The sequence below is a fragment of the Bactrocera dorsalis genome, chromosome 2, assembly GCF_023373825.1.
Source record: "Bactrocera dorsalis isolate Fly_Bdor chromosome 2, ASM2337382v1, whole genome shotgun sequence".
NCBI lineage: Eukaryota > Metazoa > Arthropoda > Insecta > Diptera > Tephritidae > Bactrocera > Bactrocera dorsalis.
This window is the reverse complement of record NC_064304.1, coordinates 78,006,251-78,031,026: the sequence shown is the minus strand read 5'-3', so window position 1 is coordinate 78,031,026 and position 24,776 is coordinate 78,006,251. Positions and strand designations below refer to the sequence as shown.

Here is a 24,776-nt window from a genome sequence, read left to right as displayed (position 1 = left end):
GGAATATTTTCAGAAGTATCTAAAGCAGATTACCATAAAATACAAAAACTACTTATTGAAATGTTTGCTCAAGATAGAAGTTTAAAATTTATAAAATGCACAAAAAGAGCCTCAGAAATAGAAGAAGAATCTATGCATAGTGGCGTAAATGAAACCTATAATATATTAAAAGATAAAATATATTTTCCAAAATTCAAAGAAGAAATACAATTGATAATAAATAATTGCCAAAAATGCGAACAAATCAAATACGATAGGAAACCCATTAAACCTAAATTTCACCTAACTGAAACTCCAACCAATAAAAATGAGATACTTCATGTAGATATATTTCATTTCAATAAGCAATCATTTGTAACATTAATTGATAAATTAACAAAATTCGCAGCGGCTTACAGAATAACAGACAGAAACTGGAGAGCTAAAAAAACAATAATTATGGAACATTTTGCGAAATTCGGTAAACCTAAAAAAATTATTATGGATAATGAGTTTAGAGCAGAACAATTAATAAAATATTTAAATGACGAAAATGTAGAAGTCCACCACACAAAACCAAATAGCCATACAGGAAATGCAGACATTGAGAGACTGCACTCAACCTTGTTGGAAAAACTAACAGGAATTGAGGATTCTAGTCTTTCAACAGAAATGAGGATACAAATTGTTATATGCAACTATAACGATAGGTACCACTCAACTATTAAATGTTCTCCAAGGGACGCCAAAGAAAACATTTGTCCATCCATATTACAAGATAGAATAAATACAGTAAAACAGAAAACAATAGCCAAATTAAATCAAAACAGAGAAGAATATATAGAAAACAGACAAACAGGACCAATTAAAAATTACAAAAGAGTACGGCATAAAGATCAACCATATTTCAGAATATTTCCCTTACAAAACGTCCATCCGGCAAATATAAAAAGACCAATGAAATTGGCAAACATAGAAAATCCAAATGAGAATGATGACGATTCATTCAGTCTAAAGGTATTTAATGGAGACAATAACATTTAATTTTTTTTCCACACATATATTTTAGCAAGCCAAGTCTTTTCACGTTTATTTCTCAAACTGTACTGATCGCTTTTTCACCGAAGACGGTTACATATACTCATTCTAACATACATTCATTTTCTCTGCTTACATTCTATGTATTTACTTCAGTGAAGCGCTTTACCCAGCCTGCGGGCGGCCGACTTTATTGCTCTGTCACAGATTCGCTCACACGTATTAGTCAAGCGCTCTCTATACATTCCGGAAAATTAATGTGCATTTGATGCTCTAAACACATAACGACGACAGACGACAAACGACATCTGTCAAATATTACACACGTTCTTATGGACACTTATTTTGACGACGACACGAAAACACGACTGTAGGCCGACAGTTGTCATTCTCGCTAATTCCTATTTGCCAACGACAGTAGAATGGAAGAAGAGAGATGAGGAAGAGTGGTGATGCCACTAATATGTAAAATGTAAAATTATTCACAGCTCTTACAAACTTGACGTTATTTTACAAATAAAAGCATAAAATAGCTCTATTATATCATTTGTAATAACAATTGATAATTTAAAACAAAAATATATACCTATTTACTTATTTTTTGCATAAAAAATTTAACTTTGAACAAAATATTAAAATTTCATTGAAGTGCAAGGTATTAGTATGGCCACAACGAAATTGTGTACATGCAAAATGGACAGCTGCGTTGTTTTGTGTACATGCGTTGTTTTGTTTTCATTTCACTTTCGTACTCTTGTTTGTCGTTTGTCGTCTGTCGTCGTTATGTGTTCAGTATATGAAAATCACTTGATCAACGACTGTTGACTGCTACGCATGTAATTTATATGTGCGCGCTGATTAACAATTTTGGTTCAAAACCATGAAAATATTGATTTTTAGTTTTTTGATGCAGCCGTTTAGGTGAAAACTTCAACATAAATTCAATATTTAAAATTTTTTGAATTTTAATTTCTTTTTGACACGTGAATTGTCTTTATTTTTGTAATTGATAAAAAATTAATAAGGAATTTCATTAATTTCACAATTTTGTAAAAGTTGTCGAATCACTTTCAAATTTTTTTATATTAATTAATACTAAAGTTTTGTATTTTTTTGGGTGTAGCAGCAAGCTCTCTCATACTCCAACACAAGCACACAGTTTGGTAGTGTGCGTTTGGGCATCACTGATTTACTTATACATCTTTGAAATGGACACATGAACTTGTGCAACATGAATATATGTGTCAACACAATGACAACCAAGAATGTGTTTAAATGAATACAAATGAACTTTAACCCTGCATTACTAACCTCAAATCATGTCGCATGGTTACTAACCATGGGTCTTATCGACCCTCATTTGTATTACCTATTAAAATCGTTTAAACTTATAAATTGCTAAAACGTATACGTCTTTTAGTATATTGTAGTATTTTATTATTAAATTTATAAAATGATGTGTTAAAAAATTAATTTATATACTTAAATTGAAATTAAGTTTGTATTCATTACAACATAGCTAATAAAGTGAAAAAAAAGTTATCCAGCCAGATTCCGCATAAAATGATAAGTTTTAAAGATATTGACTTCAAATAAAGTGCATTTGAAACCTGAAATATAAAAGTAAAATGTTAAAAGGAAAAATTGGAATGACTAATGCAAAAATTTTTCAATTATGTAATCTAATCGACCCAGGCTATTTTTTAAAACAATTTTTTATGCATAATATTTTACATGTTTCTTATTCTTATTGTTTATAAACGTTTAAATATGTACAAATTTAGATTACACATATATCTTGCGTTAAAAAATATTCTTTATTTTTTGTTAATTTAAAAAGTTTGAGTGTCTGGGTCGATTCGACCCTAAGGTTAGTAATGGAGGGTTAAAAGAGAACCAACAATAACTGGAAACGAATCTTAAGGGGTTATATCCACTTGTAATTTTCAAAAAATCGATTTTTTGAATGTTCATATATTCAAGAATATTCTCTGAAAATTTCAAATCGATCCGACAATTAGTGTCGGAGATATGAGCGTATTACTAAGAACGTTTCCGAGCGTTCGAAAGTAGGCGGAGCACGTAAATCGTAAATCGTTCCCGAAACTTTAAACGCGTTTATCTCAAAACCGTGTTTTCAGAGTCGGTGAGCAAAATTTCTCCGAAACCGCTAAACCGATCGGTTTGAAATTTTCACACGACTTACTCAGATATATTTTTCAGGTAATGATCGAAGGAATAAGAATTTGGACAATAATTTCGATTTTTTAAGCCACTTTGAAGTGAAAAATTTTCATGAAAAACTGAATTTTTTTTTTGAACCGTCGCCATTTTGTCAAAAATCAAAATTTTGACTAGACCTTCGATCATTACCTGTATTTATTTATCACAAAACTAAATATTTTTGGTTTTTGGTTTTCAGATAATTTGGACCAGAGATATCTTGCTCACCGCCAAGCACCTTTTTTTGGACGTCTCTCCGCAGATCATCTACAGGATCTAGGAAATCCAATATTTTTTTAAATAAACCGCTGATTTGTAAAGTACATTAAATTCTGTTTAAGTACATTTTTTTCATTAATGTATAAAATAAAATGCCTCTTTGGAAAAAATTCACAAAAAAACGCGTTTTTTCTGCCTCGCAAGTGGATATAACCCCTTAAGTTAACGGGATATATCTACATTAACCCTTCAATGATTTACTCTTTTATATTTAAATTAACCCGTCAATGGTTTACTCCTTTATATATAAGTATAATTAGAATAACTTAAAGTTAGGATGTATTATCATACTTCTTCTTCTTAATTGGCGTAGACACCGCTTATGCGATTATAGCCGAGTTAACAACCGCACGCCAGTCGTTTCTTCTTTTCGCAACGTGGCGCCATTTGGATATTCCAAGCGAAGCCAGGTCCTTCTCCACTTGGTCCTTCCAACGGAGTGGAGGTCTTCCTCTTCCTCTGCTTCCCGCGGCGGGTACTGCGTCGAATACTTTTAGAGCTGAAGTGTTTCGTCCATCCGGACAACATGGCCTTGCCAGCGTAGTCGCTGTCTTTTAATTCGCTGAACTATATCAATGTCGTCGTATATCTCGTACAGCTCATCGTTCCATCGAATGCGATATTCGCCGTGGCCAACGCGCAAAGGACCATAAATCTTTCGCAGAACTTTTCTCTCGAAAACTCGCAACGTCGACTCATCTGTTGTTGACATCGTCCAGGCCTCTGCACCATATAGCAGGACGGGAATTATGAGTGACTTATAGAGTTTGGTTTTTGTTTGTCGAGAGAGGACTTTGCTTCTCAATTGCCTACTTAGTCCGAAGTAGCACCTGTTGGCAAGAGTTATCCTGCGTTGGATTTCTAGGCTGACATTGTTGGTGGTGTTTACGCTGGTTCCAAGATAGACGAAATTATCTACAACTTCAAAGTTATGACTGTCAACAGTGACATGAGTGCCAAGTCGCGAGTGCGACGACTGTTTGTTTGATGACAGGAGATATTTCGTCTTGCCCTCGTTCACTGCCAGACCAATTTCTTTTGCTTCCTTGTCCAGTCTGGAGAAAGCAGAACTAACGGCGCGGGTGTTGAGACCGATGATATCAATATCATCGGCATACGCCAGCAGTTGTACACTCTTATAGAAGATGGTACCTTCTCTGTTGAGTTCTGCAGCTCGAACTATTTTCTCTAGAAACAGGTTGAAAAAGTCGCACGATAGGGAGTCGCCTTGTCAGAAACCTCGTTTGGTATCGAACGGCTCGGAGAGGTCCTTCCCGATCCTGACGGAGCTTTTCGTGTTGCTCAACGTCAGTTTACACAGCCGTATTAGTTTTGCGGGGATACCAAATTCAGACATCGCGGCATAAAGGCAGCTCCTTTTCGTGCTGTCGAAAGCAGCTTTGAAATTGACGAATAGGTGGTGAGTGTCGATTCTCCTTTCATGGGTCTTTTCCAAGATTTGGCGCATGGTGAATATCTGGTCGGTTGTTGATTTACCAGGTCTGAAGCCACACTGATAAGGTCCAATCAGTTTGTTGACGGTGGGCTTTAATCTTTCACACAATACGCTCGACAGAACCTTATATGCGATGTTGAGGAGGCTTATCCCACGGTAGTTGGCGCAGATTGTGGGGTCTCCTTTTTAATGGATTGGGCATAGCAAACTTAAATTCCAATCGCTGGGCATGCTTCCAAGCAAGCTGACGCATGCTCCTTATAAGTTCTTCGCCGCCGTGTTTGAATAGCTCGGCCGGCAATCCATCGGCCCCTGCCGCTTTGTTGTTTTTCAGGCGGGAAATTGCTATTCGAACTTCTTCATGATCGGGCAATGGAACGTCTGCTCCATCGTCATCGATTGGGGTATCGGGTTCGCCTTCTCCTGGTGTTGTGCGTTCACTGCCATTCAGCAGGCTGGAGAAGTGTTCCCTCCATAATTTAAGTATGCTCTGGGCATCGGTGGCTAGATCACCTTGGCGGGTTCTACAGGAGTATGCTCCGGTCTTGAAACCTTGTGTAAGCCGCCGCATCTTTTCATAGAATTTTCGAGCATTACCCCGGTCGGCCAGCTTATCAAGCTGTTCGTACTCACGCATTTCGGCCTCTTTCTTCTTCTCTCTGCAAATGCGTCTCGCTTCCTTCTTCAACTCTCGGTATCTATCCCATCCCGCACGTGTTGTGGTCGATCTTAACGTTGCGAGGTAGGCAGCCTGTTTTCTCTCCGCTGCGACACGGCACTCGTCGTCGTACCAGCTGTTCTTTTGCACTTTCCGAAAACCAATGGTTTCGGTTGCAGCTGTACGTAAGGAGTTTGAAATGCCGTCCCACAGTTCCCTTATACCGAGTTGTTGACGAGTGCTCTCAGAGAGCAGGAGTGCAAGCCGAGTAGAGAATCGTTCGGCTGTCTGTTGTGATTGCAGTTTCTCGACGTCGAACCTTCCTTGTGTTTGTTGGCGTGCGTTTTTTGCTGCACAGAGGCGGGTGCGAATCTTAGCTGCAACAAGATAGTGGTCCAAGTCGATGTTAGGACCACGGAGCGCACGCACATCTAAAACACTGGTGACGTGTCTTCCGCCTATCACAACATAATCGATCTGGTTGGTAGTTTTTCGATCCGGAGACAGCCAGGTAGCTTGATGGATCTTCTTATGCTGGAATCTAGTACTACAGATAACCATATTTCGGGCCCTGGCGAAGTCGATCAGCCTCAACCCATTTGGGGATGTTTCCTCGTGGAAGCTTAATTTACCGGCCGTAGTACCAAAGATACCTTCTTTGCCCACCCTGGCGTTGAAGTCGCCAAGCACGATTTTTACATCGTGACGGGGGCATCTCACATAAGTGCGCTCCAAGCACTCATAAAAGGCATCTTTGGTCACATTGTCCTTCTCTTCCGTCGGGTCGTGGGCGCAAATCAGCGATAAGTTGAAGAACCTCGCTTTGATGCGGATTGTGGCTAGACGTTCATTCACCGCAGTGAATGATAGTACTCGGCGACGGATTCTCTCTCCCACACCAAACCTGCGCTCCTTTATATGGCCACTGTAGTAAATGTCACAAGGACCTACTCGTCTCTGTCCTTGTCCCGTCCATCGCATTTCTTGGACGGCGGTGATGTCAGCTTTTGTTTTCACGAGGACATCAACCAGCTGGGCAGTGGCACCTTCCCAGTTAAGGGACCGGACATTCCAGGTGCATGCCCTCAATTCGTAGTCCTTATTTCGTTTGCCATGGTCGTCATCAAAAGGGGGGTCTCTCATCCGAGGCTGGTTACAACTATTCACTGGTGGTGTTTTTTTACGTGGCGGGTTCCAAACCCAGCGCACAACCCTATGCAGGGGATGTTTCGCCTTCTCACTTTAGCTCGCCTTCAAACGGATGTTCTTAGGCTACCCAGAGGATACTTGGTCAAGGACCGGAAGTCGTGAGCTGCTTGAGCCACATGTAAAATAATCGTTTCTGGCCACTCCCAAGTGAATGGCAGTCAGAGAACTTTCCTCACTTGCGTGAACTACTACACATGACTCCATGTATTATCATACACATAATACTTATTACTACAATATACATGATTTTTTTTACCCCAGTGGGTAAGGGGTCTTTCTAGAATATACCCATGGTAAGAGATGCCTGTCGTAAGAGGCAACTAAAATCCAATTTAATTTTTTTTAAATCAAAACCTAAAACGGTTATACATTTTTACTTTTACAGATGACGATAATAATTATTTTTTTAACAATAATCATATCATTGGTGACAGCACTTTTGCAAATTACACCAATAATAGAAGATACGGGGTATACAATTATACAAACAGCGGACATAGAAATAGTTAACGAAATAAGTACAGTTAAACATACTATAAACCCGAACAAGATAGCAGACGTAGTTGATCAGGTTAAAGAAAATATTGAAAAACTAAATATTGAAAATAAAGAAATTTTGTTTGATGAAATAAAAAATATAAAAGCAAAAATCACATCTATGACACCAAATATCAAAAAGAGAAATAAAAGAGACTTGATAAATATAGCAGGAATAGCATATAAATGGATGTTTGGAGTCATGGATGATGATGACAGACAAGACATTTTGAACCATTTAAAAATTATTGAAGAAAATGGCCATAATGCCATTGTAAATTTAAATAAACAAATAGTAATTAATGAACATTTAAATAGATCACTAAACTTATTAAAAGGAACTATAGACTCAGATAGGAAACAAATAATAGAAACTTAAAATATAATAAACAAAGAGGAAAATATAATTGAAAGACAAATTTTGTATAATGATGAAATGAATAAACTAAAATTCATAGAAAGTAAAGTTCAAGAAATACAAAATAATATAGCGGCGGCTAAATACAATATGGTACATCCAAGTATGTTAACTAGGGAAGAAATTGAAAAATATGAGATTGATTTTTACAAACTAAAATTATCAAAAGTAGGAGTAGTAGTATACAGAAACGATACAATAATATTCGCAATTCAGATACCAAGAACATTTTTTCAAACTAAGATTCAATTAATAACCCCAATGCCAAATAGAAATAAATTACAGATTATTGAAAAAGAAAAATTCGTTATAAAAATTGGCGAAAACTATTTTGATTATGTAGAAAATAAAGAATTTAAAAATGTAAAATTGAGTAAAAGCTGCATATTTTCAAATACTTGCGAATTTAAATATAATAACAAAACATCAATACAAGAAATAAGCGATGACACAATATTAATAAGAAATGCAAAAAATGATGTAATAAAACAAAACTGCGATGACAGAAAAATTGTATTAAAAAATAACTATATAATCAAATTTGTAAATTGTAAAATGGAAATTTTAAAACAAGAATTTAAATATAATAAAACAGAATATATTCATACAATTATATACCCTGCCGAAAAATTAAACCAAAGCTACACACCAAAATTAACATTCAATGATATTGCAATAAAAGATATAGAAAATATAAAAGAAATTGCAGAATTAAAATACCATAAAAATGTATCATATGGTATTAATATAACATTGATAATCATTGTAATGGTAGTAGTCCTAGTAATAATATTAAAGTAAAAAACAACAAAAATAAAAATTGTAAATACAAGAACTCAGGAGAGTTCAAACAGTAACGCTGGGGGAGTTGCGTCGTCAAACGACTCCACCACTTGCAAACTTGTCGATATACCAAAAAAAGACAAGTATTTTCTAAGTATTTTTTATTCCTATAAAATGTAAGTTGAATCTTCAGATTCAACTACATACATACATATTAACATGTATAAATATATAATATGCATAAGCAAGCAATCATATTTTAAATTCCTTAAAAATGAAATCAAATACCACTGTTATTATTTGATATGTTTATTTAAGATATGCCGGGTCGTTGATGCTGAGGAATGTCAAGTCAGCACAACGGCTTCAAGTAAATTTAGCAAATAAGATTTTTATAAAGAATAAGATAATTAATAATAAACTGAACGGCAAGCCGCACAGTACGGAAGTACCGGAGCTTTTATTCAAACCAAAGATATATAATATCGTAATTCGTGTGTTGAGGCCGATGATATCAATATCTTCGGCATACGCCAGCAGCTGTACGCTCTTATAAAAGATTGTATCTGCTCGATTGAGTTCTGCAACTCGAAAGGGAGTCGCCTTGTCTGAAACCTCGTTTGGTATCGAACGGCTCGGAGAGGTCCTTCCCGATACTGACGGAGCTTTTTATGCTGCTCAACGTCAGTTTACACTGCTTTATTAGTTTTGCGGGGATACCAAATTTAGACATCGCGGCATAGAGGCAGCTCCTTTTTGTGCTGTCGAAAGCAGCTTTGAAATCGACGAAGAGGTGGTGTGTGTCGATTCTTCTTTCACGGGTCTTTTCCAACATTTGGCGCATTGTGAATATCTGGTCGGTTGTTGATTTACCAGGTCTAAAGCCGCACTGATAAGGTCCAATCAGTTTGTTGACGGTGGACTTTAATCTTTCACACAATACGCTCGACAGAACCTTATATGCGATGTTGAGGAGGCTAATCCCACGGTAGTTGGCGCAGATTGTGGGTTCTCCCTTTTTGTGGATTGGGCAGAGCACATTTAAATTCCAATCGTTGGGCATGCTTTCGTCCGACCATATTTTACAAAGAAGCTGATGCATGCTCCGCACCTTCAGATGGGTAATTGCCATTCGAAATTCTTCATGGTCGGGTAATGGAACGTCTGCTCCATCGTCATCGATTGGGGAATCGGGTTCGCCTTCTCCTGGTGTTGTGCGTTCACTGCCACTCAGCAGGCTAGAGAAGTGTTCCCGCCATAATTTAAGTATGCTCTGGGCATCGGTCACTACATCACTTTTGATGGTTCTACAAGTGTATGCTCCGGTCTTGAAATCTTCTGTTAGCCGCCACATTCTTTCGTAGAATTTCGAGCATTACACATATCGGTCAGCTTATCAATCTCTTCATACTCACGCATTTCCGCTCCGGTTGCAGCTGTATGTAAAGAACTTGAAATGCCGTCCCACAGTTCGCTTATACCGAGTTGTTGAGGAGTGCTCTCCGAGAGCAGGAGTGCAAGTCGAGTAGAAAATCGTTCGGCTATCTGACTGCAGCTTCTCGACGTCGAACTTTCCTTGTGCTTTTTGACGGGGGTCCGAGTCGATGTTAGGATCTCGGAGTGTATGCACGTCTAGAACACTGGAGACTTATCTCATTTAGCCATCCCGGCCCCCCTACGCGAATATTCAGCCTATCAATTTCTGTAATTGCTGGAGAATTGCCACTACGTTGCTGAGTCTAGTAGCGGAGCGATGCTGCGGCCTTTTGGAAGCGCCTGGTGTGGTCTGCCACACGTGTGGCATAAATCGGCGAAGGCACACTCCTGCGTCACTTGCGTATGCAACAGGCAGTTGAGGCAGTGTACATGTGCCTGGGCAACACACTGGCGTTGTGTCGGTGATAACTCTTTAAAGAGCCCACAGTGCTGTAGTCAGTGTTTCCGGCGACATGGCGGGCATCGGATGCGACGCGGCTCGACTTTCGCGGATGGCGTTAATGGGACTGCTCGTGAGCCACTACTAGAAGTGGTAGTCGATATAGTAGCATTGGTTGGGCGGGGCGGAGAAGTAGGCGCAGTACGTGCCACGTTGGTTGCCGACCGAACAGTTGGTGTTGGGATAGTAGGCAATGCCCACGTCCATCTTGATATCTGTAAAAAATGATATTTGCATATACATACATAGTAGTATATACATACATAAATACAATGGGCGATTGTGCCACGTTATGTGGCATGACTGGGTCGTCGTATTGACCGACCATTTCTGTAAATTTTATTGTTATTTTTAAAGGTTTGTTGCGGGGTGCGATTTTATTGATTTACTTTCATTGATTCATTAATTTTATTAAAGTAAGAAAGTACCCTGGAGCTCGGGCGGTGAGATCTTGCGAGAGTATTGTTAGTAGCCGTGAATTGAGAACGGCTTCAATGCGAATTAATACTGTTGTAAATTCTTCGTAAATAAATTTGTAGTTTCCAGCTACCTCTTTTAAGTGGGATTCGAAGCTTTTTACAGCCCATATGTGGAGCTCTTGGGGGGTTGAATTGCAAATTAATGCCTTGGGGAGCGTACATTTGTACAATCTGAAGGGAGACTTGTCTAATAAAGTCCACAATGTTTTTCCGTGGCTCTTTGAGCCCCGATAAAGGTTTCATTAGTGTGGGAGACTTTAGCATTGACGCCTTTATCTGAAAAGGCCCAGGAAAATCGACACCTGTAATAGTGAAAGGCAGAGCGAAGTTGTAGCGTTCCGGTGGAAGTGCTGCCATAATCTCCGTTCTCATCTTCTGTTTATGCATAGTGCAGATCTTGCACATGAAAATGCACTTTTTTATTTGAGGCTTATATCGGGGAATATAGAACTCTTGGCGGATTATATGTTGGATTAGGCAATGTCCTGCGTGCAACATTAGTATGTGTATATACTTGAGTAGCAATGTTGCAAGTCGAGACTTCTTTGGTATTATGAGAGGATGGCATTCGCTATATGTCAGGCTTGAGTTAGCAAGCCGACCATTAGCACGAAGCAGACCTTTCGTATCCAGAAAGGGATTTATCACTAAGAGTGAGCTCTTTTTGTCAATCGGCTTCGATTCTCTAAGTAGCATATCTCGCTGCTGAAGTGGCGCGACTGAGTATAAGTGACAAGAGTGACCTTTGTCTTTTCAAGGTCTAGGTGCATCAATGTATCGCCGTGGGAATACAGAGTGGGTTATCTCTTCACTCTATTTTTGAGTCGCTTGATGAAATTGAACATATAAGCGATTACTCTGAGTGCTTGGGGGTATGATGAAAATCGCTCAAGGATGTCAGTATAATCCAATGCTGTGTGAAAAGAGTCGATTTTTCGACTTTCTGGGGCAATTATATTGCGCATGGGCGATCGTGGCCAACAATCGGGAGATTCTGCTAACCATCGAGGACCATTCCACCAAAGAGTGGTGGTTGCAAGGTGCAGAGGCTTGCACCTTCTTGTACCCAGATCGGCGGGATTGTCAGCTACGTGACGCAAAGTGGCTGATCCCACTAGGTCAAGGATTTGTGACGTTCGATTGGAATAATACGTCTTCCATTCATGTGGAGGTTTTTCTAACCAGGCTAGTACAATTTCAGAATCAGACCAGATATACAATTTTTATTTGGTCACATTTAGATGCGTTTGCACCATGGATACTAGTTTGGCTAGTTGTAGTGCACCACATAGTTCCAGTCGTGGCAGACTTATTGTTTTTAGCGGAGTCACCTTTGCCTTGGCTACTAGTAGGTGACTCGTGGTCGCTGTGTCGGATTGTGTGCGCACATAGTTGGTGGCACAATATGCCTTTTCATGTCGACAATATGCCATGTAGTTCGATTTTGTGCTCTGGGGCAAAATTTATTCATCGTGAGTTATCATTCAAATTACCCGCGATGTGGGACCACTTTTCTAAACGAAGTGGTTTCACTTGCTTATCCCAGTCAGTTCCGTCAAGCCACAATTCTTGTATTAAAATTTTTGCTTGTATCATAATTGGCGAAAGCCATCCTGCGGAGTTGAAAAGTTTTGCCACCGAGGATAAAATTTGCCTCTTTGTTATAGCTGATAGTGCGGATATTGACTCGATAGTGTATGAAAACTGGTCAGATATCTTTTTCCATTGTATACCCAAAGTTTTTGTTGTCCTTTCCTTTTCGAATTTAAGGAAATTAGTGTTTAATAGATTTTCTTTAGGTATGTCCTTTAAAATATTAGGGTGGTTCGCCGTTATCTTTTTTAACGGAAACCCTGCTATATTGAGCGCCAGTGACCCCACTTGTGCTAGTGACTCGAATGCCAGTGGAGGACTGTGGCTTCCAGACAGAATGTCGTCTACATACGTTTGTGTTTTTAACACTTGTGTTGCCAGAGGAAATTCTGACTTTGTATCTTCTGCCAATTCGTGAAGTGTAAAAATGGGCTGGTATGGGGGCACAGTTTACGCCAAACGTAACTGTTTTTAATTTAAAGTCGCGTAGTGGACTATTTGGAGATTTTCGGAAAACAATCCGCTAAAAATTTTGATCATCTTTATGCACGACTATTTGTCGATACATATTTTCGATATCCCCATTGAAAACGTATTTGTATATACGCCAGTTTAATATGAGGAGCATTAAATCTGGCTGAAGCGTGGGTTCCGTGAATAAAATGTCATTTAGGGAATTCCCCGAACTTGAGGATTTTGATGCATTAAAGACAACTCTTACCTTTATGTTTTTTTTTTGTCTGGCTTTTTACTCCAAGATGAGGCAAGTAAAATTAATAGTATTTACTTTTTATAATTTTTTCGACAGGGCTGACTTCCACCATGTGGTCCATGTGGTATTCTTCTAAAACCCTATTGTATTCTGGTTTTAGCTCGCCTTTTTAAGCAGGTTTTTTTTCATATTTAAAAACTGTTGGATAGCAGAGGTGCGGGAATGACCTAGAGCGAGTGAGTGGGGAAATTTTGGCTTTAGTGGTAGTCGAACGACTTACCGACCATTATCTAATCGAGTAGTTGTGGATTTGTAAAAATCATCACAATATCGATCTTCTGGGGTTGTGATTAATATGTCATTGTTGTGACTGGTTCCGCAACTAGTCCACTTAGGACCCATCCGAAAATGGTATTTTGCGCCAGAAGTGTTTTTGTTTTGTGTCTTTACGCCCTCGAGAATAACTTGTGGTATTAGATCGCTGCCTAATAGAATGTTTATTTGAGCGGGAGTGTTGCAGTTGGGATCTGCTAACTCAAGATGTCAAACCTTTTGCCGATGTGTGCTATTTATATGATAGCTTCGAATCATATTTGTTAGTTGCGCTAAGAATCTGCTTGAATGCGCTTATCCGCTTGGGGGGAAATACGGGTAATGGGGCAGATTTTATTTCAGTTTTGTACTACTCTTCCGCCCATTCCCGTGATTTCAAAATATGGCTAGTTTTGTTGGCAGTTGAAACCTAGTTTGCGACCTAGACGCTATATGATCACTGAGATCCTTGGTCTATTAAGGCCCTAAGTTTAAACAGTTCTCCTCGGTGCTCGATAGAGACCACTGCTGTGGCTAATAATACACTGCTTTGGTTTTCGCTGTGTAGCGACTGAGTTTTTAAAGCCTTTGAGCAGCGTGGTGCTTCTTACCAATTTTGTGTTTCGGGATTTGCTGTTGCAACTAATCCCGCAGCTCTTTTAACATTAGCGTTATTTTGAGCGAAGCTGGAAAAATTTGTAATGTGAAGCATTGAGTTATGTGTTTATGGCAATAAACGCAAATAAATTTGCTTTCGCAATCTTTGAGCGCATGCGCATGTGACAAACAGTTGGTACAAAGTTTTTTCGTTCTTATGAAATTGTTTCTTTCGTTAATATTTAGTTTTTTAAATTTCTCGCAAGATTTCAGCCTGTGTTCTCCTTTACACAGTTCGCATGACGTATGTTTGTTTTGTTCGGATGTGAACGCTTGTGTTTTGAAAGAAACTACGATTTAAGTTGTTGTTGTTACTCGCTTGGGGTCTAATGAAGCTTCGATTTAGGTCGTGTTGAACGTGTTTAGTTCTGACCATTTTTTATCTACCATTTCCGCAGTTTCATATTGTGTAGTTAAGAAATCTTTCATCTGTTGCCACGTTGGGCACTTTCTTCGTGATGAGAGCGATTCCTCCCACAAAAGTAACGATTTTTCTGGTAATGCAGATGTGCATATATGCATTTACCAGAATTGGGACCCCATTGTCTGTGGGAATATTCTGTGTCGCTAGAACCGGCAAGCAATTTGAAACAGTGGATTGAAGTTTTATAAATTCTTCACTTGTTTCTTTCTGAATTTTTGGTAAATTCATTAATATTGTGACTTGTTTGACGACTAATATTCTTTCGTTCTCGTAACGAGCTTTTAGAGCTTCCCAAGCATAATTGAAGTTTTCATCATTAAGAGCGAACTGTTTGTCTAGTACGCCTGCTTGACCTTTTGTTTTTTATCGGAAGTGATAAAATTTTTGCGCTTGTGATAATTTTGGATGGTTTATGTACACGGCTGTAAACATGTCCCGGAAGGACGGCCATTGTTCACCACCATGAAAATTTTCAGTGTCACATGCGGGCACTTTAAGGTGGATGCCTGAACTCGCCTCTTGGCTTTGAACTTGTGGCAGCTCTACTCTCGGTTGTGGAGTAGGTGCAATTGCTTTAATTAATTTCAGTTGATCGGAGATCATGGCTTTCGTCTCTTCGTACTGGTCTAAGCAGTTTTCATATTTGGAGTATGCTGAAGATTTGAAATTTTCAGGTAGATCTGATTCGTCAGATTCTACAATTGCGTCATACGCAGCTTGGAGACGTGTCCAGAAATTACCCAGATTTTCTTTTTTTATTTCTAATACCTATTCAGAATTGTCTTGAATCGGTGAAGATGAAAATCGAGTGCAGTATCGAATTAGACTGTCACTCTCAGCAATAAACTTAGCATATGAAATATCTTTTAGCTTTTTTTGCTTTGTAGCATCAGCAGGTGTACATTGGCTCTTTTCTTCTGAAATGATTTTTTTTTTACTTTTAAATCCTATTGTATTGATTTAGATTCCTTAGAATCTCCGTTCATTTAGATAATATGATAAAATTGAAAATTTGAGAAAAAATCTCTGTGTACTTCTGATAATAATAAGTACGCGTGAAATCTTTAAGATGCTTATGTATTTAGCTATTAGTTTGTTCTTGTTTTTTTTATTTAATCTTTCGTACTCGTTAGATAATACTTGCGTATACGAGCGATAATGCAAAAAGGGGAAAAAGGTTGATGACCTTTGCATACGAGTTTGCACGATATATGCGTGTTTATGTGCATATATAAGATGCTGAAGAAAAATGCATGTATTTTTATGTTTGTTTGCAATCCTGGGGTCGAATCGTTACATCCGTGCACGGATCGGCAAACGTACGAAAGAAAATTACGTGATACGTCAATCGTATGCGATGATTGGCATTATGACATACGATAGCAAACGGATCGTAATGTATTTTCAATTCACAATAGTTTTTAAATCCCACATTGCCTTGGATCGTATTTTTAGGTTACAATAGATGTGGAACTGTCAAAACTGTTGCGAAATTTTCAATAAACTACCAGAAGCTAATTAAATATCAAAATGAATTCATGTTTGTTTTTTTATTTGAGCTCTAGTGAAAGTAATGGGCATAAAAAAGTAGTGCGGAGGTAGCTAGGAGATCGTAGCAATAGCGTAGGTATAAAAAAAATTATGAATCCTCATTAATAAAATTTTCTTTGTAGATGTATCGTTGAACAAAGCATTGAAATCTTAAAAAGACGGTGGAGTATTTGAAGATATGACAAGAGAAGAAGGTATTACCCCACAAAAGTGGAAGATTTGCTAACATTTGTGAGGCATTACATAACATCTGCATAAAATTTACAATTAGTTACGACCCTCAAAAATTGCGATTCTTATCACACACAAGAAATGGACAACGGGGTAGCGAACAGCTTCACCGCAATCGACCAAATAAATAATTTTAATTCAAAAATGTATATATCCTTTTCCTTGTTAATAATTTTATTTTTATTGGCAACTAAAATACAAAAATTTGATCACATAAATAATTTTTTATTAATTTTTAATGAGATATTCCATTCATTGGTTTCTTGTTCTTTATTCCTAAAAATTATAAAAAACTTTAAATTTAAAAAAATTTTGCTCACACTTCCATAAATTTGTATATTGCGATTGGTAATTTGCGTTCGAACGACCATTCGAACGAACGGATACGTTTATATACTCGTTCACGTGTGTCATCATGCCAGATTACAATAGAAGCGTTACGATCACGTATGTCATAATACGAAATACAGACTTTTACGTGACGAGTGATACGTTCACGGATGTAACGATTCGCCCCCTGCTTGCTTGTGCTTTAACAAGAACAAGGGGTATTGCTGGAAAGGTGCCGATTTGGCCTTTGAATATATGTGTGTGTGAACACTTGAAAATGCCAATACGTATGTATGTGCTTTTTTTTTCTACCAACTCTTAAAATTTTTGTTTTATTTTGACCGTAATATTTTTTTTTAATTAGCAAATTTTAAAATTTTTAATAAATAAAAATTTCGCATTTACCGCTTTACTTTTCCAAATTTTGTAAAATTTGTGAAATTTTAATTCAATTTTGTACCCTATGTACGTTGTATATACCGGCATAGGCAAATTGTATGCCGTATGTATGTGTGTATATTATATAGAAAATCGGTGAAGTGCAGGTATGCATTTTTTGTTAATACGTAAAATTTTCGTAATTCTGTTTATATGTACATACATGTGGGTGTATGTCGAATTAATTTTACATCTCACTTTGGTTCGGTATGTAATAGGTACATATGTGTGTACATACATATGTAAGTGGTGACTATTGTGCATATGTATATGTATGTTTGGTTTTGTTATTATTCCTTTCTCTTTTAATTTTCACAATCGCCCTAGCTTACTTTATGCGCAATCCTGCTTATACTGTTGAGTATAAGGGGTATTACTGGAAAATGTTGTCAAGTGAATAATTTTTATTTTTTATTTTATTTTTAATGTTGTGTGTTTAGATGCACAAATGTAAGCATAAGTAGGCCTTTTATCAGATATGTATATGCCAGTATATATATAATTATATATATAACTATATATTCTGAGGGCTTTATACGGTTTTGAATGGGAGGTGAGGGTTTTATATGCCACTGCGCCTAATTTGATTCCTGTCCGTTTCCTTTCCTTTTTGGTGTTCCTTGTTCCGTGGTTGTAAATTTCCCTTTTGTTGTGTTGACTTTCTTTCGTTGGTTGGCCTTTTGGTTTTGGTTTTTATTTTTATTTTTATATTTTTAATTAATTTTTTTTTTCACGTTTATTAATGCCTAATTTTTACAAGATTCTATTTTCTTCCTGTATTAAGCTTCGCACCCGTGTAGATGTTTTTTTTTTTTTTTTTGATAAATAGTATTTCGCGCCCGATTTTCGATATTTTTTTTTGTTTGTTTTTGGGTTTTAACACTGTATTGTATGTACATGTATTTATATGTTGCTTTTTTTTATAACTGCACACACGGAGTTACGTTTTTGTTATTATTGTATTTTTTTTTTTGATTTTGTTACCACAACACGGAACCGTTTCGTCAAACAGTTTTTTTTACATATATACATATTATATGTATGTGTACCGCACCTTTTATTTTATTATTTATTTTTTTCTAAACATTTTTGTTTGTTTATATATATATGCATGTGTAAGTGTGTATGTATATGTGAATGCACTGTATAAAATACTAGAGGACCCGTCCACGCTTCATATGCTGAACACAAAACGACGACAGACGACAAACGACAAACGACAAACGACAGTACGAAAGTGAAATGAAAACAAAACAACGCATGTACACAAAACAACGCAGCTGTCCATTTTGCATGTACACAATTTCGTTGTGGCCATACTAATACCTTGCAGTTCAATGAAATTTTAATATTTTGTTCAAAGTGAAATTTTTTATGCAAAAAATAAGTGAATAGGTAAATTTATTTGTTTTAAATTATCAATTGTTATTACAAATGGTAAAATAGAGCTATAATAGAGCTATTTTATGCTTTTATTTGTAAAATAACGTCAAGTTTGTAAGAGCTGTGAATAATTTTACATTTTACATATTAGTGGCATCACCACTCTTCCTCATCTCTCTATCTTCCATTCTACTGTCGTTGGCAAATAGGAGTTAGCGAGAATGACAACTGTCGGCCTACAGTCGTGTATTCGTGTCGTCGTCAAAATAAGTGTCCATAAGAACGTGTGTAATATTTGACAGATGTCGTTTGTCGTCTGTCATCGTTTTGTGTTCAGAGCATCACTGTGGCTGATACATACATGAAGCATCTTGTGTTAGTTTACAAAAAAATGGATCATAAAGCATTTCGTGTGTTAATAAAGTATTTGGCTTTGTGGGGAAAATACTGTTGAATTTGGGATCAGGGAATCCACCATTGAAAAAAAAATCCAACAAAAACAACGAATAACGGATTCTGAGAAGTATTTAAGTGTTCTCTAATCGGAATAAAGCCGAATTTTTTCGTCATTGATAGAAACATAGCTCCATCATTTCCCACTGGAGTCCAATCGACAGTCACTGTAGTGGACTGCACATGATGAACCGGTTTTAAAGCATGGAAAAACGAAAAAGGCAGCTGGAAAGGTTATGACATCAGCCTTTTAGGATGCACGTAGTATAATACATACTCAACGACTGATTACTGAGCCAGTTATAATCTATTTCACCGCGTATTTAGTTGCAGTTCATTTCTTCTATTCTAAATACTTAGCAATTGTATTATTTTTTAGAAGAATCTGTTTAAAATTTTGAATTTTGAACAAATGCTTATGATTTAAAATATAATTTTTGTATTTATGAGTTGTATTAAACTTTGACATAAAGAGATAAAAGGTATCCTATGTCCTTACCCTGGTTCTAAGCTACCTCTCCACCAATTTTCAGCCAAAGCGGTTCAGCCGTTCTTGAGTTATAAATGGTGTAACTAACAACTTTCTCTTATATATGTACATATATAGATTTTCTTCTCGAAAAAAAAAAATTTATATGTATACATATATGTATGTATGTATATGTACACTCGGCGAAAAAAACCCACGCAGTCGAAATTTTTCTAATATTCCTACTTTGAACTGTCACTATTTTCTCAAAATTCCGCACGTGTTTATTACAGAATTTGCGGGTTTTTCTTTTAGATCAGTTGTGAAAACTGGTAAAGTTGAATATGGTGGTGTAACCAAAAAAGAAAGCAGAAATCCTAGCTTTATATAAAATAAATTATCCAAAGGTCAAAAAGCTCGTGAAACGGGCATAAGAGATTGGAACGTGCGTATTATAATTAAAAATTATACGTATTTTAATTGAATAGCTCGAAAAAAGGGGAGTGGGCGTCGGAAAACAGTAAAACCCGTCAAAAACGACAAATTAAACAGATGTTCATTAATGATCGCTTTCAACATGCTGGAACAATCAATGCAACATTTTGTGAAACCACTAGGGTAAAAATATCTACAAGTTCTATACAAAATGTGCTGAATAATCTTGGATTCCGAGCGCGACGTCCAGCCAAAAAGCCACTTCTCATTATACGAATGAAGAAATACCGACTAGAGTGGGTAAAATTACACAAGACTTGGACTACATCAGATTGGGGAAATGTTATTTTTTCCGATGAATCGAAATTTAATTTGTTGGAACCCGACGGAAATCCCACAGTGCGTTGTAGGACAGGGGAGCGATTTTTGGAAAACTGTGTTTGGCCCACCGTAAAGCATTCGCCTTATTTAATGGTGTGGGAGCTGTAACCAAGTTTGGTTGTAGGCCGCTAATTATTCTAAAAAGATCTGTGAATGCCGAAATATAAATTGGAATTTTGAGAGAAGGCATTTTGCCAACTATTGATCAGCTGTCCGAACACGCCCAAAAAGTTTATTTTCAGGATATTTCAGCCCCTTGTCATAGAACTAAAGCGGTAACCAAAGCACAAAAATATTGAAATAGATTTTTCAATAATGCATAATAATACATACACTTACAGGTTTCAAAACAAAAAGATTTTTATTGAATAGGGTCTTTCACGTGGCCAGGAAACAGTTCAGATCTCAATCCAATTGAGAACTGCTGGCATTATTTGGGCAAAATGGTGGGCAAAATAATAAGAGAAAAGTGTCCAAAAAGTCGAAAAGAAATAGAAAACATTGTGAAGAAATTAATAAAAATTATCTTTAACGCTTTTTTGAATCCATGCCTAAACAAGTAGCCTAGGTTTTTAGGAGGAGGGGGTGTTCTACAAAATACTAAGAATTTTTTTATACAAAAAATGTTATTTTGATTCGTTATGTATTCTAATGCTAAATAAAAATCATATAAAACATAAAATATGTAAATAACTTGTTTAAAAATTACATTATTATTCATAACAAAATTTACTTCTGTGGTTTGTTATGTGTGTGTTTTTACATTTTTATCTATAACAAGTGTTAAACTATAAGTTTTTTATATAAAAATGTTTGAAACATAAACTAAATAAAAGTGGTTGACCCTCAAAGAAAAATGTTTATCTTAGAATAATATGAATCCAAGTTTTGCGCTATATAAAAGCACTATGTAGAGTGCGTGGTTTTTTTTCGCTGAGTGTATCTGTAACCGCACCTTTTTGTTATATTTATTTTTATATATTTTTTTTCCTTGAAAAAGGAAACATTTTTTTTTATATGTAAATGTATGTGTATATGTCACCGCACCTTTTATTTTTTGTATATTTGTATTTTTTTTTTCTTTCCAATAATGCCTTTCTTAGCGGCTCGAAGGACCAATGTTTAAAGTAGCAATGTTTGAGTAGGTGCCCACTTCTCCTTTGTTTTTGAAACACTTACCACTTTCACCGATTTTAACCCGAATCCCGGCACAGGTTATCGAGCGAAATTCATGATTTTTTTTGTTCTCGGATCGTTGTACTCGCTATCGAATACTCACTTTCGAAATTTCCTCATTCGATAACGTGTTCTCGTTTGTACGAAAGAATCGAAATCTTACTCGCTTGAGAAATGTTATAGTACAAATCTAAAGAGAAAAGTTCAGAAATAAACACTAATATATACGATATGTTAATTCGAAGATCCTGCTTTTATTGAAAATATATTTATTGAAACAAAATATGAATTCAAATGTTGTTGGAACGTTTAATTCATTTATTATCTAAAGACAGCATAATATGATCTCTAATTTTATGACCATTTTTAGTTAATTGAGTCCCATTTCCCGTATCTATTTCTGTATCATTGTTTTCATTTACAAAATATCTGCAATATGCTTATATATTTTTAAACTGTATGCAGATGTTACGTAACGCTGCACATACATTGCCAAACTTTGCCACCTTTTCAGGACTATACCGACTTCTTTTATCATTGCTGAGAATTTTCCCCCGCCCCACCAGCTGATTGAAGCATTGGTGGTACTGCGGTTGATAAATGCCCGTTAAATTTTATTTCCGATTGGATGAAAGCAAACGCGGCTTTGGTTAGTATAAACTGCTTCCGGAATCTGTAAATGATTTAAAATAATAAGATCTGTACTAAGTTAAACAGTATAATTATAAATTTTTTTACGCTGTTTCCGGTAAAGCCATGGGACTACTTTCATCACGAATCCTGAACCTTATGGCCATTTGGTGATGCTTTTCCTCTAAATCAGATGACCTTGTATAAAAAACACGTTAGCGTTCATTATTGAATGCAAAAACCAAATTTTGTAAGTTTATATATTGTTACAAAAAGTAGTATTAAGTTGTATTTGTATTACTATATGCATCCCTGATTATGAACAATAGCTGTAGGTATATGGAATAGCATTTGTCTTGTTGTAGACATCTGGCGCCACACTGTCTGCTCGTCTAGTTAAACAATTGCTGAGTCTGGCGCCGCGACTGTCTGCTTGCGTCTGGCGCCGTATAGCCGTATGTTCTGGTAATTTCCAGACGCGATATTCTAGAAGGACACGTCGGCATCAGCGAGAAGTGCGTGGCTATATAAGCCGTGGCAGTGCCAACGTAATCAATCAGTGCTAAGAGTAAACTGCTATAGTGTAGACGAGTTGTGAAATAAAGAGTTGTTGAATTAAATTAAACAGTGTTGATTTTATTTGTCAATCCAGAGATACGAACCTAACAAAGTAAACTAGCAAGAGTAAATTCGTAACAATTGGTGTCAGAAGTGGGATTGTCAAATAATCCAAATTCAAGATGGTTAAATTCGGAGAATTGAGAATTCAGCAATTAAAAAAGGAACTGGAGGAGCGTAATTTGCCGATAAGTGGGCAAAAGGCGGATCTGCAGGCACGATTACGTGAAGCAATGGAAGCGGATGGAATTAATGTGGACGAGTTCGAATTTGTTGGGCCAGAAACTTCTACAAAGGTAGAAGAAAAAGTAGAAGAACAACGAACATCATCAAGTGTGGACATGAACTTGCTGTTAGTGGCTATTAAGCAAATAGAAAATCGTCTGGCACAGCAAATAGCTGAAAATACAGAAAATGCAGTGCAAACAGAAAATCGTCTGGCACAGCAAATAGCTGAAAATACAGAAAATGCAGTGCAAACAGAAAATCGTCTGGCACAGCAAATGACGCAAATAGCTGAAAAATACATCACAGTTAGAGTCTCGCCTTACACAACAAATGACTGAAAATAATACGCAGTTAGAAAATCGTTTGGTACAACAGATTACGGAAAATACTACACAACTACAAAAACAAGTGCAAGAGAAATTTTCAAAATTTGAAGACGAATTAAGCACTTTAAAAAATGACGAAGAAAATTTGAAATCAGAAGTTCTTCATTTGAGTAATCGGATGCGAGAACTGCAACCTGCATGGCCCTGCACCATCAACAAATAATCCAAGATTGAAGGCACCCACATTCGATGGAAGTATTCCATTTCAAATTTTCAAACTTCAGTTTGAAAAGACAGCATTGGCCAATAACTGGAATGCAGCGGACAAAGTGGCGTCCTTGTTTGTATCATTGAAAGGACCTGCGGCAGAAATCCTTCAGACTATTCCAGACTGTGAACGGGACAACTATGAGGCATTGATGAGTGCGATAGAAAGACGATATGGTAGTGAGCACCGGAAACAAATATACCAGATCGAACTGCAAAATAGGGGTCAGAAAATGAACGAGTCATTGCAAGAGTTCGCAACTGAAATAGAACGACTGGCTCATTTGGCAAATGCAGATGCACCTGTGGATTACATTGAGAGGGTAAAAATTCAATGTTTCATAAATGGAATTCGTGATGTGGACACCAAACGCGCCACATATGCATTGCCAAAAAGAACGTTTGCTGAAACGGTTTTCGCACGCCCTCACACAGGAAACAGCTTCCCTACTAAGTAAACCAGCACACAAGGTACAAAGGGTTGAAATGGAACAACCGGCGCTGATGGAAGAAATATTGAAGACTCTGAAGACAATTGCTGCACCGCGAGTAAATACAACAGGCAGATGTTTCAACTGTGGAAAAGCGGGTCACTTTGCCCGAAATTGCAATATAAAAGTAAACCCATCAAAACGGAAACAACCAACAGATAACGAGGACGAAGCATCCACATCTCACAAGTCGTTAAACTAAAACGGAACAGTTCAAAGGGGCGTGAGCTGGTTCCCACAACTATTTGCCCCGCCATCTCGATATCACAAATAGGTCGCCATGACAACAATCTTACTATCAACGGCATCGTAAATGGACGACTGTCAACGCTTACTTTGGATACTGGTGCCACACATTCAATTATCCGACCGGATGTGGTAAGAGGGAACGGTTGAACCATTAGTCGGTTGCAAGCTTCGAACGGCCACCGGGGAGGAAGCAGCTGTCGCGGGAAAAGTGTTTTGCGAAGTGATGATTGGTACCCTGGAAGTTAATCACACCTTCATCGTAGCAGAAATCACGGATGAAATTATAATGGGAGTAGATTTCATGATTGATCACGGGGTTACTTTGGATTTAAACAAGCAAATGCTGTTTTGCCAGAACATGGAGATGCCTATAAACACCGGATATGTGACTAACGTTGAAAGTAAGAGGGTGATTGTTGATGATAAT

At 37.1% G+C, this 24,776-nt stretch overlaps 2 protein-coding genes across 2 annotated transcripts in view; both read left to right on the top strand.

The window, feature by feature from the left end:
* Positions 1-24,769, top strand: part of LOC125776686 (uncharacterized) — a 167,837-nt gene extending 143,068 nt beyond the window's left edge. The window contains exon 2 of the mRNA XM_049450214.1: positions 24,081-24,769. The gene's annotated coding sequence lies outside the window, so the exon portion shown is untranslated. The remainder of the gene's footprint in view (positions 1-24,080) is intronic.
* LOC125776630 (myosin-13-like) overlaps positions 22,823-24,776 on the top strand; it is a 113,946-nt gene continuing 111,992 nt past the window's right edge. The window contains exon 1 of the mRNA XM_049450070.1: positions 22,823-23,204. Within this exon, the coding sequence (XP_049306027.1) occupies positions 22,911-23,204 (294 nt within the window). The 5' untranslated portion in view covers positions 22,823-22,910. The remainder of the gene's footprint in view (positions 23,205-24,776) is intronic.